This window comes from Anolis carolinensis, chromosome 2 (assembly GCF_035594765.1).
Source record: "Anolis carolinensis isolate JA03-04 chromosome 2, rAnoCar3.1.pri, whole genome shotgun sequence".
In the NCBI taxonomy this organism is placed as follows: Eukaryota; Metazoa; Chordata; class Lepidosauria; order Squamata; family Dactyloidae; genus Anolis; species Anolis carolinensis.
In genome coordinates, this window is record NC_085842.1 from 23,158,046 (window position 1) to 23,176,791 (window position 18,746).

The 18,746-nt window shown below is 42.7% G+C and overlaps 1 protein-coding gene across 2 annotated transcripts; it reads left to right on the forward strand.

The window, feature by feature from the left end:
* Positions 1 to 323: 323 nt before the first annotated feature.
* LOC134292350 (E3 ubiquitin-protein ligase TRIM7-like) lies at positions 324 to 17,539 on the forward strand. 2 transcript variants are annotated; one of them, XM_062973631.1, is made up of 7 exons: positions 324 to 1,439; positions 3,201 to 3,296; positions 3,832 to 4,062; positions 6,461 to 6,483; positions 7,770 to 7,888; positions 8,833 to 8,865; positions 15,981 to 17,539. In XM_062973631.1, exons 1-7 carry the CDS (start codon positions 1,035 to 1,037, stop codon positions 16,496 to 16,498), a joined length of 1,425 nt encoding a protein of 474 aa, XP_062829701.1. In that variant the 5' UTR covers positions 324 to 1,034; the 3' UTR covers positions 16,499 to 17,539. The 2 variants fall into 2 exon arrangements, with proteins under 2 accessions (XP_062829701.1, XP_062829702.1); XM_062973632.1 differs by lacking the exon at positions 15,981 to 17,539 and adding an exon at positions 9,947 to 11,597 and having other exon boundaries at positions 358 to 1,439.
* The last annotated feature ends 1,207 nt before the right edge of the window (positions 17,540 to 18,746 follow it).

The following is an 18,746-nucleotide window of genomic DNA, read 5'->3' on the forward strand; positions in this document are numbered from 1 at the left end:
ATTTATCCGGCCCCCATGGCACAAGGGCAGAAGGGGGTTGGGCTAAATGACCCAAGGGACCTCTTCTTCTCTTACAACCATCATCATCATCATCATTATTATTATTATTATTATTATTATTATTATTATTATTATTATTATTAACATTGAGGCTGGGTGGACATCTGCCAGGGGCAATACTAATGGCTTTTGGTGCACAAAGGCAGAAGGGGATTGGAGTAAATGGCCCAAGGGGTCTCTTCCAACCCTTTTTATTATTATTATTATTATTATTATTATTATTATTATTATTATTATCATTATCATTGAGGCTGGGTGGCCATCTGTCAGGGGTGATTTGCTTGTGCTTTCGGTGCACAAAGGCAGAAAGGAATTGGATTCAATGGCCCAAAGGGTCTCTTCAAACCCTCTTTTTATTATTATTGCTGTTGTTATTATTATTATTATTAATTATTGTTCGGTGGCCAACTATAGTCCGGCCCTCCAATGGTCCAAAGGATCGTCAACTGGCTCCCTGTTTAAAAAGTTTGGGGACCCCTGGTCTAGATCATATCTTTCCTATATAGAAATTGACTTTTTAAGAAACACTTAGAAACTTTTAAAGTAAACTCTGCATCTCATGTTTCTTTAAGCTCCAGAATCCTTTCCCTCGGTGCAATTGCCAGTTTACCAGCTGTTAGGAATTGTGAGAGCTGACCTTCAAAACACCTGGAGGAGCACAGTTTGAGAAACTCTGATTTGGGGAGAAGTGGTCTTTCAGGTATTCTGGACCTAAGCTGCATAGGGATGCATAGGTTGCAACCAGCCCTTTGAATGCATTGTATCTGGAAATACACCAGTAGCCAAAGAAGCATCTTTAAGTAAGGGAGTTACATGCTTAGAGAACAACTTGTGTAGTTTCCAGGAAGGCAGAGAAAGGGGAAGGGTCTCATGTCCAGGTTCCCGAAGGCTGAGGCATTTGAAGAGCTCGGGGGTTGCAGGGCCAAAGGTTGGGCAGAGGCTGTTAACTTTTCAGTGGAGCAGCATCAGCAGCCATGGCTTCTGGACACTCTATGAAGAAGCTGTGCTTGGAACTGTCCTGTCCCATCTGCTTGGAGTATTTCAAGGAGCCTTTGAGCCTCTCCTGTGGGCACAATTTCTGCCAATCCTGCCTGGATCAATGCTGGGAGGGGAAAGAGGCCTCCTGCCCACAATGCAGGGAGAAAGTGCAGGAAGGGGACATCAGGCCAAATAGGCAGCTGGCCAAAGTGGTGGAGATAGTTAAGGAACTGGGGAGCCAGAAGGCAGAAGAGAAGGGGAGCATCTGCCAGAAGCACCAGGAGCCCCTGAAGCTCTTCTGCAAGGACCACGAAACCCCCATCTGTGTGGTGTGCGACAAGTCGAAGGAGCACAAAAACCACAAAGTGATCCCTCTGGATGAAGCATCAAAGGAGTACAAGGTAGGAGGGGGCAAAATTGGGACCCCTAACAAAGTGTTGTGGTGCATCTCCCCCTACAATCCAGGTCTGTGGTTGATGATTCCATATTTCCCCAAGCCATGAGGTTTTCAAGGATCACGGGTGCATCTAGTTTGTAGAATTAATGCAGTTTGATTCCACTTTACCTTCCATGGCTCAATGCTACAAACCCTAGTAGTTGCAGTTGTGCGAGGTTTTTTGCATTTTTGCCAAAGTGTGTCAGTGCCTTACCAAACCATATTTCCAAAATTCCATAACTTTGAGTCCTGGCAGTTAAAGTAGCGTTAAAGTATGCTATCTCTACAGTGTAGCTGCACCCTGAGACTTGAGCAGTAGATAAAAAAGATCCTGAACACTGGAAATAACTTCCTGATGGCAAGAGCTTAATCTAAGCATGTGGGAGTCTCCCTACATTTTAGAAAATTTTAGGTTAAATTAAAATGACCTGGGAAGCAGGAATGAGAACTCTTTGGTGTAGAATATATTGGATTTTATTGCACAAACCTACTAGTCCACTGCAGTCCGGTTCTCACTGACGGCAGAGCCATACGGAATTGAGGACGTTAATATCACACTTTTCTTCCTTGGCTTAGTTCTGCCAATTCAGCAATTCATCAGTGCAGTTTTGCAAACCCTGGAAAGCCATACTTCAGCTGATCCTTATTATTTTAGTGCAATATGAGGAATTGATTCCTGTTTTATAGCAATTTTACTTCATGATTCAAACTTTGAAAAATAACACAGGAACATATGACTGTGAAACATAAAATAAATAAAAAGAAAGCAGACAGTTTTGGATTAGTGAGGGAGAGTGGAAGGAGTGATTAAGGGTCTGGAGAACAAGCCCTATGAGGAGCGGCTTAAAGAACTGGGCATGTTTAGCCTGCAGAAGAGAAGGCTGAGAGGAGACATGATAGCCATGTATAAATATGTGAGGGGAAGTCATAGGGAGGAGGGAGCAAGCTTGTTTTCTGCTGCCCTGCAGACTAGGACACGGAACAATGGCTTCAAACTACAGGAAAGGAGATTCCACCTGAACATCAGGAAGAACTTCCTCACTGTGAGGGCTGTTCGACAGTGGAACTCTCTCCCCCGGGCCGTGGTGGAGGCTCCTTCTTTGGAGGCTTTTAAGCAGAGGCTGGATTTCCATCTGTCGGGGGTGCTTTGAATGCGATTTCCTGCTTCTTGGCAGGGGGTTGGACTGGATGGCCCATGAGGTTTCTTCCAACTCTACTATTCTATGATTCTATGATTCTATGAAGGGGAAGAGAATCCCAGCTCCTGATGTGATTTTGCTCTTATCTTGCTGGCTCGGAAGGGGACCCATTGCATCAAGGGAAGTGACAGGACCGTTGTGGGATTGTGAACTGTAGGTTGGTTTTCACTGAGAATAACATGAGATGGGATAATCATGGAGAGGAGGCAAGAGAGCAGCAGGATGAACATGGCATCATGCAATAGGGATGCAGTAGTTTGCCTGCCTCCTGCTATAGCATCCATCATGTAGACTTCCAAAATAATATTGATTAGTACAGGAATAAAACCTGGGGTTTTCAGATACTTCTTTTTCTACAGTAAAGAAAATTGTGGAATCAGTCTTAACCAAAGAATAGAGGGCTGACAATAGAGGTCAGCAAAGCTCCCATAAAATTCAATAAATGTGGTGTGGTTGATGGCATGTCTTTGAAACCGTTCTAAACCTTGAACAACAGAAGTGACCAAGGACTTTGCCTTTCTCTTCAGGATCAGATTTGGAATTTCCTGGAGACTCTGAAGAAGGAGAGGGAGAAAATTCCAGTCTACAAAGCAGATGCAGCACGGGAAAGCCAGGATTTGCTCGTAAGTGGCATTGCTTCTGAAAAATAGTAATGTATTATAGCCTTGAATGTGAGTCTGAATAAACTGAATTCCTTTTGTCAAAACTATCCCTCATTATACGAGACCCGGTAGCATACAGAAAATACTGACCCAAACCCATTCCAGTGGCAGGCGCTTGCAGGTCTACACAAAGCACGCTCACCACTGGATATTGACATTTTCTTTGTGAGGAGATGTAAGCCCCACTCCAAAGGAATGCAGATAATTGGGTTGCTGTGAGTTTTCTGGCTGTATGGCCGTGTTCCAGAAGCATTCTCTCCTGATGTTTTACCCACATCTGCAGATAATTTGCTCCAAAGATCCTCTTTCTGTCTCTCGTTCCTGTTTCCCTTTCCATTTGAAAAGTCCCAATAGCCTACAGACAATATTGACACATTCCAGTGGCAGGCCCTTGTGGGGATTCACGAAGCTCCTTCTCTTCTAGATATTGACATTTTTATGTGAAGAGACACAAATCCCTTTCCAAACTGACTTTCACTTTTTTTCTTTATTCTAGAAAAAAACCCAGAGAGAGAAGGATAAGACTGCGGCTGCCTTCAGACGCATGCACCAGTGTCTAGAAGAACAAGAGAGGAATTTTCTGGCAAAAATGGAAGAGGTGGAGAAGGAGATTTCAGCCAAAGGGGAGGAACATCTGGCCAGACTCTCCGAAGAACTCTCCTCTCTCTCGAAACTCATCCAAGAGATGGAGGAGAAGCTTCAGCAGCCGGCAAGTGAACTCCTCCAGGTAAGGCCCAGATTGTCCCCATGGGTGGCTGAGACAAGCAGTCTGGCTATTATACAAAGTCTGGCTGTAACATTTATTTTAATCAATAGGTTGCTGTGAGTTTTCCGAGTTGTATGGCCATGTTCCAGCAGCATTCTCTCCTGACATTTCTCCTCCCATCTGTGCCAATGGGCAAGATCGGGACTTTATGGGGGATGTTTTAACACTTCATAACAAGGTTTTTGCAGAATGTTGACAGCAGTGTGCAGGCATTCGTTGTCATGCAACATCTCGACGCCCTTGGATAGCACTCCTCTGCATTGCTTCTGAATTTTAGGGTCCTTAGGCTCTTCAGTGTAGTGAATTTCACAGCTCTTCAGTGTAGTGAGCACCAAAAGAGACACAATATAAAATGTGCTTGGGAAACTGTCCATCCAGAAAGCCCTAACACCTTAATCTCCTTTTGTGATTTTGAGGAACCCCATGGAGCCAAAATTTGGCTGTGATTATTGACCTTTCCCTCATCTCCTGAGCCACACCTTCTCAGCCTCAAGAGAAATACAAAGAAAAAGATAAAATTCCTGGCTCTGGAACACCCTCCCGAGGGAAATTAGGCTAGCCCCCACTCTCCAATGTTTTCGGTCTAACTTAAAAACCTAGCTTTTTAACCAAGCTTTCCAATAGGTATAGAGCCCAAAAGTTTGAATTGTAGACCCATTGGTTTTCACTGAAAGTACTTTATATGACTGGTTGGTTGTTATTCATGTTATGTCTATAATTACCGTAATGTTTTATCGATGTCTGTTTTAGAATTAATTGATTTTATTGTGATATTGTTTTATGTATTGATGATATAAATTATGTTTTCCTTTGATAGTGATGTATCTGTATTTCATAGAATCATAGAATCATAGAATCATAGAATAGTAGAGTTGGAAGAGACCTCATGGGCCATCTAGTCCAACCCCCCGCTAAGAAGCAGGAAATCGCATTCAAAGCACCCCCGACAGATGGCCATCCAGCCTCTGCTTAAAAGCTTCCAAAGAAGGAGCCTCCACCACAGTCCGGGGGAGAGAATTCCACTGCCGAACAGCCCTCACAGTGAGGAAGTTCTTCCTGATGTTCAGGTGGAATCTCCTTTCCTGTAGTTTGAAGCCATTGTTCCGTGTCCTAGTCTGCAGGGCAGCAGAAAACAAGCTTGCTCCCTCCTCCCTATGACTTCCCCTCACATATTTGTACATGGCTATCATGTCTCCTCTCAGCCTTCTCTTCTGCAGGCTAAACATGCCCAGCTCTTTAAGCCTCTCCTCATAGGGCTTGTTCTCCAGACCCTTAATCATTTTAGTCGCCCTCCTCTGGACGCTTTCCAGCTTGTCAGCATCTCCCTTCATCTGCGGTGCCCAAAATTGGACACAGTATTCCAGGTGTGGTCTGACCAAGGCAGAATAGAGGGGGAGCATAACTTCCCTGGATCTAGACGTTATTCCCCTATTGATGCAGGCCAGAATCCCATTGGCTTTTTTAGCTGCCGCATCACATTGTAGGCTCATGTTTAACTTGTTGTCCACGAGGACTCCAAGATCTTTTTCGCACACACTGCTGTCAAGCCAGGCGTCCCCCATTCTGTATCTTTGATTTCCATTTTTTCTGCCGAAGTGAAGTATCTTGCATTTGTCCCTGTTGAACTTCATTTTGTTAGTTTTGGCCCATCTCTCTAGTCTGTCAAGATCGTTTTGAATTCTGCTCCTGTCTTATTGCATTGTATGCGTTGTTCCATTACGAGTGCTTTGTAAGCCACCCCGAGTCTCTTTTGGGAGATGGTGGCAGGGTAGAAATAAAGTTTTTATTATTATTATTAACCCACTTGCCCCAAAAACCATCTACACATACATAGATATAGATATATGGAATCATACATTTCCTTAATATACAAAGCAGACCCGGCTCTTTCTCTCTTCCCTTGTTTCCTAATTGCTTCACTGTTGCAAAACTTTGCATAATTGAACTTCCAGCTCAAATATGTTACCATTCAGTTAATACATCTCAGAAAGTCTCCTTCTCTGGAGGTTTTTAAATAGAAGCTGGATGGCCGTCTGGTGGGAGTGCTTTGATTGTGTGTTCTTGCATTGCATCTGATTTGACTGAAGAGATCCAGATTCCTATTATACTGGGTCTTGCATTTGACCAGTGTTTTGGTGGCTCTGCAAAAAGCTGCCTGCAAAATAGTGCCAGTGGTTACATAGATCTACTCGTCTCCTTCTTGGTTTGTGGAGGGAGGGATGCTTTGCCCTCCTGGGTTTGCGTTAACTATTTTTATTAATTAGACACCCTGTTTTTTTGTTTTTGGTTTTTTTTAGCTATATGAGAGTGGTCTCCATGCAAATACCTCTGCTGAGTTCTTTCTTTCCTTCATTTACAGGATATCAGAAGCTTCTTGCAGGGGTAAGTTAATTTCCTCTCCTCCTCCCACTAAAGCTCAGACTTGCACATGAAACACATGACTCTCCAAAGCTGCAGCACATTGTAGGAGTCCGTGTTTGGCCGGTGTTCACAGGCGGAATTGGACTTGATGGCCAGTGAGACCACTTTGACACTATGAGTTTGTGGAGCACCTACACCAGGGGTCCTCAAACCTTTTAAATGGAGGGCCGGTTCATGGTCCCCAGACTGTTGAGGGGCCGAATTATCATTTGAGAAAAAAATACGAACAAATTCCTATGCACACTGCACACGTCTTATTTGTAGTGCAAAAAACCCCCAAAAAACCCCCCAACAACAATGTATTTATTTGTTTATTACATTTATACCCCACCCTCTCTCACCCCGAAGGGAACTCAGAGTGGCTTACAAGTTGTATGTACATACAATATTTTACATTATTAGCATAGCTCAATATTAGCATTATATATTACTATATTGTCCTATACCACTATACCGTAATATTATTAGTAATATTACATTTAATATATAATATAGAATTAATATTATCATATTGTATTATTATTATTAGTATTATATTATATTACATTATAATATTATATGTATATATATATTATATGTATACATAATATATTCAATTATAACCATAGCACAATATTAGTAAATGAAAGAAAAATACAATTTTTTTTTAAAAAAACAATTTTAACCAATATAAATCTATCAGGATTTCAGTAGGAAGTGTGGGCCTGCTTCTAGCCAATGAGATAGTCAAGTTAAGTAGGATTTTTGTTGTGTGCCTTCAAGTTATTTCAGACTTTGGGCAAGCTTAAGTCTAAAACTGAGGGCGGGGCCCGGGTAAATGACCTTGGAGGGCCGCATCCGGCCCCTGGGCCTTAGTTTGGGGACCCCTGACCTACACTCTAGAATCAATGCAATTTGATAACAACAACAACAACTTTAATTGTTATGCACCACTCCTCACAACTCGAGACAGGACACAATCCAGCCAAAGCACACCACCAGGAATACATACCATAAAATATGTACATGGCAACACACTATCACAAAACACATATATTAAAATACACGATGCAAGAATTAAAATACAGTATCAATAGAAAGTAAATTTAAAGTTCACAGTTTAAAATTTTCTTGAACTGCTATGGCTCAATGATCTAGGCACTAACACTCTTTGTCAGAGAAAGCATTGAGCCATGTGAGAGTCAAAGTGGTATCAAGCTGCATTCATTCTGTTTGTACATCATCTTATATTGTTCTTTCTCTTCCAGGTGTAAGAATAAAGAGAAATCCAAGACTTCTGCAGCCTTTCCTCCTGCCCTAAAGTGGAAGATCTGGGATGTCTGTGATATCAATCCCTTCCTGAAGGGTGTCATGAAGCAATTCAGGGGTAAGGGAGATTGTCTGCAAGGATTTTCAGTGAGATACGACCTTGGTCTGAAAGGGAAAAGGAAATGTTCCAAAGCATTTGGAAAGTTAGGGTCACAAAACAGCAGATTGAAAAGCCAGTGGAAACAATGATTTCCTTTCAAATGTGAAACAAAATTGTTTCTATTTGCTCTTTTGATTTTCCCCCCCATTTTATTTCAAGTGTGAAGCAAAACAAAATGAAAATGTAGAGGGCCCCGATAGGCCTTACTCTGGTTCATGTAATCTGCAAATGTGAAGACTGGTTGAACACAAATTACACATTAGGAAAACCAAATGTTGTGGGGCACCCATTTCTTTATCAGCGATCCATAGTTTTTCATCATCTTGATTCAAAGGTGAATATGAACATTGCACAGCCAGCCCTCCGCATTCACAGGGGTTAAGGATGTGGCATCTCCGGGAAAAGGGGAAATGTTGATTGAAAAAACCCCTTGAGAAATACATGTGGCCCCTTCTACACTGCCATATAATCCAGATTATCAAAGCAGATAATCAACATTATCTGCTTTGAACTGGGTTATATGAGTCTACACTGCCATATAATCCAGCTCAAAGCACATAATCAGGATTTAATATGACAGTGTAGAAGGGGCCTAGGTTGCCCAGTGAGATGCTGACCATCTGAAAGAAGTTGCACTTGGAGGACTAGAGATTTTTTGAGAGGTGTTCTATGCAGGGATCTTTAATTCCACCAGCTTGAATCTATAGACAACTTATTGGAGAGTCTTACAATTGAGTCACATTGGGGAACTTGGAGACTCCTGGAGAGAACATTTTAATCAATGAGTATAGTCATACTATGTCTCTTGGGTGCAGGATCTCCTCCTTCCTGTGTTGTTTCCTCCTGGGTTTCTGAGAGTCACCATGTTGTCTTGAGCCTCACTTTTTCCTTTCTCTCTCCAGCCTCTCTGGAATCTGGGCTTCAGCAGCAAAAAGGTAAACAAACGGATTTTTTCACAGAGGGTTGCATTGAGGCCGAGAGAGTGTGCATGGCCAATGTTACCCAGTGGGTTTCTATTGAAAAAGGGACGGGTTTCAAACTCTGGTCTCCCTGAGCCTTAGTCCAACCCTTAAACCACTATTCCACTCTGGATGGAAATAAAATAGCCTTGGTCTAGTCATCTTGGCTCCTAGGGATTAATATTAATATCAATTGCCAGTCAGTTTGATTACAAACATACCATATAATATCCCAGTGATTTAAAGTATAACCCCCCATGAGAGTGACAACAATAAACAACACTTAATTTCTATTGACTGGGAAATAGTTCACTGGAAACTAGAATACCTTAATATGATAATATCAAATCAGACATCCAGATCTCTACTGAGACCTATGTTATGCAGCACAGGTTAAGAGGAAATAACTTTAAAGTTCTCCTTTGAGATTGTATGGAGTCTGGTTTCTGGCTTCTAAGAGTTGTGATCAAAAGAGTAGATTTTTTAAACTCTGAACAAAATGCATGTGTACCTGGATTCTATAAGGAATTCCCCAAAGGATGTCAAAATAACCGGAACACTGACTTTTTATTGCTCTTTGCTTTAAGCTTACTTTCATGGCAAACAGTATGCACACATTATGCATCCCTAGATAAAGAATCCGTCTCCTAGCCCAATATGAAATATTGGGACCTTAGTATTGGCATAGTACCGGATGATTAGTCTGCCTTCAAATGCTTTCTGACTTGGCAAACCAAGATGATCCTCTCATAGGGTTTTCTGGGGCTGAGAGTGTGTGATTTGCACAAGGTTATCCTGTGGGTTTCCATGACTGAGAGGGAATCGAACCCTGGTCTCCAGAGTCATCATCCCACCAACTCATGCTCAAGTGTTGCTTGTAAGAAGTAGAGTAGCATAATGTAGAATCGATCTAGATTTGAGAGGGCAAGGGAATATTTTTCTGTTTGTTTTTTTTTTAGAATCAGATGGAAGCTGATCTTCTATCAGTTTACACTTTCATTCATTCATTCATTCATTCATTCTCTCTTCACCCCTCATTTGTTTCCACCACCAACAGCACATGTGACTCTGGATCCAGACACAGCCCATCCTCAGCTCATCCTCTCTGAAGATCTCAGACGTGTGATCTATGGAGAGAAAGAGCAAGATCTTCCTGACAATCCTGAGAGATTCTGTGACTATGCTTATGTGCTGGGCCAGGATGGATTCACAGAAGGCAGGCATTTCTGGGAAGTCCTTGTGGGGAGTGAGGAAGGATGGTCTGTGGGAATTGCAAGAAAGTCTGTGGAGAGAAAGGACCCAGACTTTGGCCCTAACGCTGGGATCTGGGAAGTGGGAAAGTTGGACAGTTTCTCCGCCGACAACAATGTGTGCCCATATCTTATGCTGAGCAAGGAGCCCAAGAGAGTCCGAGTGACTCTGAACTATGAAGGAGGTCGGGTGGCCTTTTACGATGCAGACTCAGCAGCCCTGATCTATAAATACCCTCCAGCTTCTTTCTCAGGAGAGATCCTCCTCCCGTTCTTTTATGTGTATGGAAAAGCCCAACTGGAGCTCTCCCTGTAAGGATGGAGAGCAATGCCCAAAGACTCACACCATCCGAGACACAAGAGGAGCTTTATCTCCAGAGGTGTGGAGTTGTTGATTCTTGTTGCTCTTTTTCTGGAACCTCTCTGCTCTCTCTTTACACATTTGCGAAAACCTGGCTGGAGTCTGGAGTGTGAATGAGGAAGGCATTCCTCATGGCAATGCTCAACTCATAGATCGGCCGGGGACTACTTCCTCCCATTTGGAAAGCCCAGTTACAGCAGGAACAACGATGAGGGAATAAAAGACCTCAATCAGTTTTTAGTCAAGAATTCCATTTATTGGAATTCAGTTATAAATCTATTTGCCCCTCCTTTTCTTGGCTTTTCCCAGCGAAGAAAGGGGGTTAAAGAAAGTTAAAGTTAAACAAAGGGAGTGATAAAGTGCGGCCTTGCTTCATCCCCTTGCCAATGGGAAACAATTCTTTTTCTGTCGCCGATCTTCAAGTGGGCCCTTGTCCTGAGTAGAAGTTACACATCAGGAAAATCGAATGTCATGGTGCACCTATTTCTTTATGTACAGGGCATCGTTTTTCATGATCTGAATAATCAAAGACTATGTTGTAAATGATAAAGCACAGATTGATTTTTCTCTGAAATACGTACTTTTCTGCATTCCATTATCCAACATATGTTTCAATATGATCCCTTGTGCCTTTTTGTTTTCTGAAAGCAGCTTGGACATCTGGCAATTTCACTCTGTATATAGTAAATTACTTGTTTAGGTAATGTTTGAGTATCACTTGTTTCATGCCTGGAAGGTCAGTGCAGTTGTTCTGCTTGTCTGAAATCTCGGGTCTCCTGGAGTGCCTGAGCTTTGATTGCTCCACTGAAAACATGCAAGGATGAAGGCAGGATCAGGAATGGTTTTATTCTGCAAAGGCCAAAGTGGACGCTAGGGGACAGAGCAAAATCCCACATCTGACGTGCCTCCCAGTCACAAGCATGGGTATTATATAGACATTGGACATGTGTTGTGACTGGTGCAAATAACAATCCACCATCTCATTGGTTCAAAAGAACGTTCATTTACGGTTTGTAATAGGTGCATAGTGTAGAATATAATTACTGTAAATAAAAATAAATAAATAATAGAATAAACTGGCATTGGTGAAACTTGAAGCTGTCGGCTGTCTGGTGTGTTCTCCCACTGTGAAAGCGGGAGGGTTTGAGAATGAAGTGCCATTTGGGTCTTGGGACAATGAGTGTTGGTAGGTTTATTCCTGGGATATAGGTCCCATGGTGATGCCAGATTTGGGACAGTGGATGTCCTGGTGTTCAGAGATTAGGACAAAAAGGTAGGTTGCTGGGCTTATGGTGTTTGCCAAGCATGGATCTTTGTAAGACAGGGAAGCCGGCTGATGGCTGCTCCCTGTTTGTTGTGAAGGTTCAAGTCAGGGGATGTGTAGTGCTTATGCACTGGTGAATGAGGAACCACCAGGGGAAGTGGCCCTGCTTGATTTTGGGGGGATTTGGGAGTGGCAGCCGGGGTGCCTCCTTAGGTCATCCATCTGAACCCTGGTGAGTGGAGGGAGTCGACAACAAGCTTTTTCCAGCCCAGGGGACATATTGCATGTTTCTGGGGAGATACTTGCATAACCACTCATGTGAGACAGCAGCCAAATACAGATTGAAATTCCCAGAGCTGAAATTCCACAAGCCAAAATACTAGAAAGTTGTCCATATGGGCAGCTGAGAGAGTGACACCTTTGGGGTTGTTGTATGTTTTCCAGGTTGTATGGCCATGTTCCAGAAGTACTTACAACAACCCTGTGATCCCGGCCATGAAAGCCTTCAACAACACAGTGACACCTTTGCTTTGCAATGGAGCAGGTGACCTTGCAAATGCTTTCAAATCACACACAAACCCAGTGCTAGGCATCATGGGCATGGAGAGGCACGCATTGAGTGTCTCTTATCAGGAAATACAAAATACTGCAAAGTTCACAATTGCCCACAACAGTAAGTGAGATAGTGACATCGTTGCTTTCGCAGGATCAGTGAAACTTTGTTTCAGGCACAATACTATTTAAAATACTGCGTATAAAATTACCTTCAGGCTATGTGTATAAAGTGTATATGGAACATAAATTAGTATTATGTAGACTTAGATCCCATCTCCAAAGTATCTGATAACGTACTTTAACCACCATGGATCAATGCTATGGGATCATGGGAGTTGTAGTAGTTTTAGCCTTTTCGAAGAGTGTTGGTGGCTCACCAAACGATAAATTCCAGGACTATAGTATTGAACTTTAGTGATTCAAGTGTCTCAAAATGTACTAATTCTACAGTGTAGATGTAGCTTTGCTGAGTCCCAAGTTTAGCTTCATTTCAATACTGCATAAAACATGGTTTTACAGTGAAGCTTTATTTCACATGTGCACAGTTTAAAATACAACAAGCCCCCATCTACACTGACCATTTAATGCAGTTCTACGCTAGTAATAAACTGACAGCAAGACCACAAACTCCCACGAAAATGTGTGGAAAAAGCTGGAAGTGTGCAGCAAACCCACTTTATTCAATACTGCTTTGAAACTGCATTAAATGGTCAATCTAGATGGGGCCCTTGACTTCTGTTTTCACAGGGAATAAACTCCTAGATGGCGAGTGATTACCAAAAATTATGAATAATTCAGGAAACCATTAAAAGAAACTATTTCCGGTCCTAGCATACCATGGATATCGTTCCTGCAGTGAGATGGGTTGAAACTCTTTAAAATCTGCTTCAACATGGCATGAAATAGTTAAAAACCTTTAAAATGTGTTGAAATTAATATGCTTTTATTTGTTTCAATTATGTTTGTTGTGAATTTTAAACTTTTTTGATGGTATTTATTTCACGTGTCGAGTGTGACCTGAGCTTACAGGATAGAAGATGGGATGTCTGTGTGTTGATAAATATGTTGAAAATCAGGAGATTTTGTCAGAGTATTGTAGCGCAGCGGTAGTAGTATGAAAAGCAATGGAGCGCAGAATGAAGGGACACTTCAAGACGTCAGTAAAAGCAATATACAAAGCTTTACTGAATGGAGCAGTAAACAGCACAAACAGACTCTTGCAGACGACAAACACAGGTCTGATCTGTTATCCAACAGATCTCAAACTCGACTCAAACTCAAGACAGACTGAACTGATGCAATAGATATGCACATACTCTTGTGTCTGGATCCTCCCTAGTTCCAGCCACACACCAAGGTCATCATAGCTCATTAGTGATTAACTCTTTACACACAATTACACACTCTGGATGATGCAATCTGACTGCAATACAAGCATGGCACAAATTACATTTAAACACTCTCATTACACAAATCTCACATTGACAGATTTGAGGACATAGAGTGATAATTCTCAAGTTACATGCCCTTGGATTTCAATCCCCCCAAAAAGAGACCTCCACCTTCAGTCTCTTAAGTTTCCATGTGAAGTTTGAATGCAGAATGTAGTCTTTGAATCTTTTCCCTTTCTCAGACCTTAGATGAAATGAGGATTATACAATATCTCCATTTACTTTCAGTTAGATAGTCTAGATCAGGGGTCCCCAAACTAAGGCCCGGGGGCCGGATGCGGCCCATTGAAGCCATTTATCCGGCCCCCATGGCACAAGGGCAGAAGGGGGTTGGGCTAAATGACCCAAGGGACCTCTTCTTCTCTTACAACCATCATCATCATCATTATTATTATTATTATTATTATTATTATTATTATTATTAACATTGAGGCTGGGTGGACATCTGCCAGGGGCAATACTAATGGCTTTTGGTGCACAAAGGCAGAAGGGGATTGGAGTAAATGGCCCAAGGGGTCTCTTCCAACCCTTTTTATTATTATTATTATTATTATTATCATTATCATTGAGGCTGGGTGGCCATCTGTCAGGGGTGATTTGCTTGTGCTTTCGGTGCACAAAGGCAGAAAGGAATTGGATTCAATGGCCCAAAGGGTCTCTTCAAACCCTCTTTTTATTATTATTGCTGTTGTTATTATTATTATTATTAATTATTGTTCGGTGGCCAACTATAGTCCGGCCCTCCAATGGTCCAAAGGATCGTCAACTGGCTCCCTGTTTAAAAAGTTTGGGGACCCCTGGTCTAGATCATATCTTTCCTATATAGAAATTGACTTTTTAAGAAACACTTAGAAACTTTTAAAGTAAACTCTGCATCTCATGTTTCTTTAAGCTCCAGAATCCTTTCCCTCCGTGCAATTGCCAGTTTACCAGCTGTTAGGAATTGTGAGAGCTGACCTTCAAAACACCTGGAGGAGCACAGTTTGAGAAACTCTGATTTGGGGAGAAGTGGTCTTTCAGGTATTCTGGACCTAAGCTGCATAGGGATGCATAGGTTGCAACCAGCCCTTTGAATGCATTGTATCTGGAAATACACCAGTAGCCAAAGAAGCATCTTTAAGTAAGGGAGTTACATGCTTAGAGAACAACTTGTGTAGTTTCCAGGAAGGCAGAGAAAGGGGAAGGGTCTCATGTCCAGGTTCCCGAAGGCTGAGGCATTTGAAGAGCTCGGGGGTTGCAGGGCCAAAGGTTGGGCAGAGGCTGTTAACTTTTCAGTGGAGCAGCATCAGCAGCCATGGCTTCTGGACACTCTATGAAGAAGCTGTGCTTGGAACTGTCCTGTCCCATCTGCTTGGAGTATTTCAAGGAGCCTTTGAGCCTCTCCTGTGGGCACAATTTCTGCCAATCCTGCCTGGATCAATGCTGGGAGGGGAAAGAGGCCTCCTGCCCACAATGCAGGGAGAAAGTGCAGGAAGGGGACATCAGGCCAAATAGGCAGCTGGCCAAAGTGGTGGAGATAGTTAAGGAACTGGGGAGCCAGAAGGCAGAAGAGAAGGGGAGCATCTGCCAGAAGCACCAGGAGCCCCTGAAGCTCTTCTGCAAGGACCACGAAACCCCCATCTGTGTGGTGTGCGACAAGTCGAAGGAGCACAAAAACCACAAAGTGATCCCTCTGGATGAAGCATCAAAGGAGTACAAGGTAGGAGGGGGCAAAATTGGGACCCCTAACAAAGTGTTGTGGTGCATCTCCCCCTACAATCCAGGTCTGTGGTTGATGATTCCATATTTCCCCAAGCCATGAGGTTTTCAAGGATCACGGGTGCATCTAGTTTGTAGAATTAATGCAGTTTGATTCCACTTTACCTTCCATGGCTCAATGCTACAAACCCTAGTAGTTGCAGTTGTGCGAGGTTTTTTGCATTTTTGCCAAAGTGTGTCAGTGCCTTACCAAACCATATTTCCAAAATTCCATAACTTTGAGTCCTGGCAGTTAAAGTAGTGTTAAAGTATGCTATCTCTACAGTGTAGCTGCACCCTGAGACTTGAGCAGTAGATAAAAAAGATCCTGAACACTGGAAATAACTTCCTGATGGCAAGAGCTTAATCTAAGTATTAGAATCGGATGGAAGCTGATCTTCTATCAGTTTGCACTTTCATTCATTCATTCATTCATTCTCTCTTCACCCCTCATTTGTTTCCACCACCAACAGCACATGTGACTCTGGATCCAGACACAGCCCATCCTCGGCTCATCCTCTCTGAAAATCTCAGACGTGTGATCAGTGGAGAGAAAGAGCAAGATCTTCCTGACAATCCTGAGAGATTCAGTGACTATGAATATGTGCTGGGCCAGGACGGATTCACAGAAGGCAGGCATTTCTGGGAAGTCCTTGTGGGGAGTGAGGAAGGATGGTCTGTGGGAATTGCAAGAAAGTCTGTGGAGAGAAAGGACCCAGACTTTGGCCCTAACGCTGGGATCTGGGAAGTGGGGAAGTGGGAAAGTGCATACAGGTTCTCCTCCGACAACGATGCGTTCCCATCTCTGACTCTGAGCGAGGAGCCCAAGAGAGTCCGAGTGACTCTGAACTACGCAGGTGGCCGGGTGGCCTTTTACGATGCAGACTCAGCAGCCCTGATCTTTGAATACCCTCCAGCTTCTTTCTCAGGAGAGACCCTCCTCCCATGCTTTTATGTGTGTGGAAAAGCCCAACTGGAGCTCTCCCCGTAAGGATGGAGAACAATGTCCAGACTCATACCAACTGAGACACAAGAGGAGCTTTCTTTCCAGAGGTCTGGAAGTGTTAATTCTTTTTGCGCTCCTTCTGGAACCTCTCTGCTCTCTCTTTACACATTTGTGAAAACCTGACTGGGAGGCTGGAGTGTGAATGAAGAAGCCATTCCTCATGGCAGTGCTGAGCTCATGGATCAGCAGGGGCCTTCTTCCTCTCATTTGGAAAGCCCAGCTGCAACAATAAAAACAAAAAGGGAATAAAAGACCTAAATCAATGTTTAGTCAAGAATTCCATTTTTTGGAATTCAGTCATAATTCTATTTGCCCCTCCCTTTCATGGATTTTCCCAGGGATGGAGGCAGGACTTGGCTTAAACAAGTTAAACAAAGTATAACCTTGTCTTATCCCCTTGCCAACTGGAAATGATTATTTTTCTGTCTTCTGTTCTCATCGTGGCCGCTTGTCCTGAGTAGAAATTATACATTTAAAAAATCAATTTGTTTATGAACAATCCATACTTTTTTTCATGATCTGCATAATCAAAGGCTTTTCTATAAATGATAAAGTACAGAATGATTTTTCTCTGAAATAATTTTCTGCACTCCATTATCCAATGTATGTTTCAGTGTGATCCCTTGTGCCTCTTCATTTTTTGAACGCAGCTAAGACATCTGGCATTTTTTACTCTGTATATAGCAAAATACTTGTTTTGGTAACATTTGAGTATCACTTGTTTCATGCATGAAAGATCAATGTAATAGTTCTACTTGTCCGAAATCAGGTCTCCTGGAGTGCCTGAGCTCTAATTGATCCACTGAAAACATGCAAGGATGAAGGCAAGATCAGAAATGGTTTTATTCAGAAATGGCCAAAGTGGACACTAAGGGACACAGCATAATCCCACATCTGACGTGCCTCCCAGTCACACATGTTCTGTGATTCATGCAAATTACGATCCTCAATCTTATTGATTCAAAAATAAACTCATTTACTGTTTGTAATTGGTGCAGAGTGTAGAATAAACTGGCATTGGTTAAACTTGGTGTCTGCTGTCTGGTGTGTTCTCCCACTCTGAAAGCAGGAGGGTTTGAGAATGGAATGCTGTTTGGGTCTTGGGACAATGCGAGTTGGTGGGCTAATTTCTGGGCACATAGGTCCCACGGTATTTCCAGATTTGGGAAATGGTGACCAAGTGTCCTAATGAGTTCAGAGATTAGGACAAAGGGGTGAAAGGTTGGGTTGCTGGGCTTATGGTGTTTGCCAAGCATGGATCTTTGTAAGACAGGGAAACCGGCTGACAGCTGCTCCCTGTTTATTGTGAAGGTCTAAGTCCAGGGTGTGTAGTGCACTGGTGAATGAGGGACAACCTCATATGAGCCTATGAGCCTTCTAGAACTCTTAGATCATCGGGGGAGGCCCTGCTCTCGGTCCCACCAGCCTCACAGGCACGGATGGTGGGAACGAGAGACAGGGCCTTCTCGGTGGTGGCTCCTCGGCTGTGGAATACCCTCCCCAGCAACATACGGCAGATACCAACTCTCCTAGGCTTTAGGAAAGCCTTAAAGACATGGTTGTGCACGCAAGCTTTTAATGAATGAGAACATGGACTTTACATGATCTGTACGAAGATTTATTGAGGATTCTGGATGAATTGATTTTAATCTTGGACATGCTTAAAATTTTATATAATGTGATTTTATTTTGCAATGGTACCTGTTTTATATGAATTGTTGTTTTATAGATTGTTTTATATGAATTGTTTTTACATTGTTTTTAGGCATTGAATTTTTGCCTATTTATTGTAAGCCGCTTTGAGTCCCCTCGGGGGAGAAAGGCGGGGTAAAAGTGATGTAAATAAATAAATAAACCTGGGAAATAGCCCTGATTTTCAGGGAATTTCAGGCTGGCAGCTGGGGTGCCTCCTTAGGCTATCCATCTGAGCCCTGATAGGGGTTCCATTTTGGGGAGCAGAGGGGTCCACAACTCTCTTTTTCCAGCCCAGGGGACATATTGCATGTTCCTGGGGAAGTACTTGCAAAACTGCTCATGTGGGGTCCACAAGGGGGACCAAGATAGCGATATCTTCGCTTTTAGCAGGTTCAATTTACACCAACTTCGTTTGAGACACATTTCTCAAAATATTGCATATAAAATCAGGTTATGTGTATAAGGTGTATATGGAACATACATTAAATTTTGTGTTTAGGCTTGGTTCCCATTTCCAAAGTATCTCGTAATACACTTT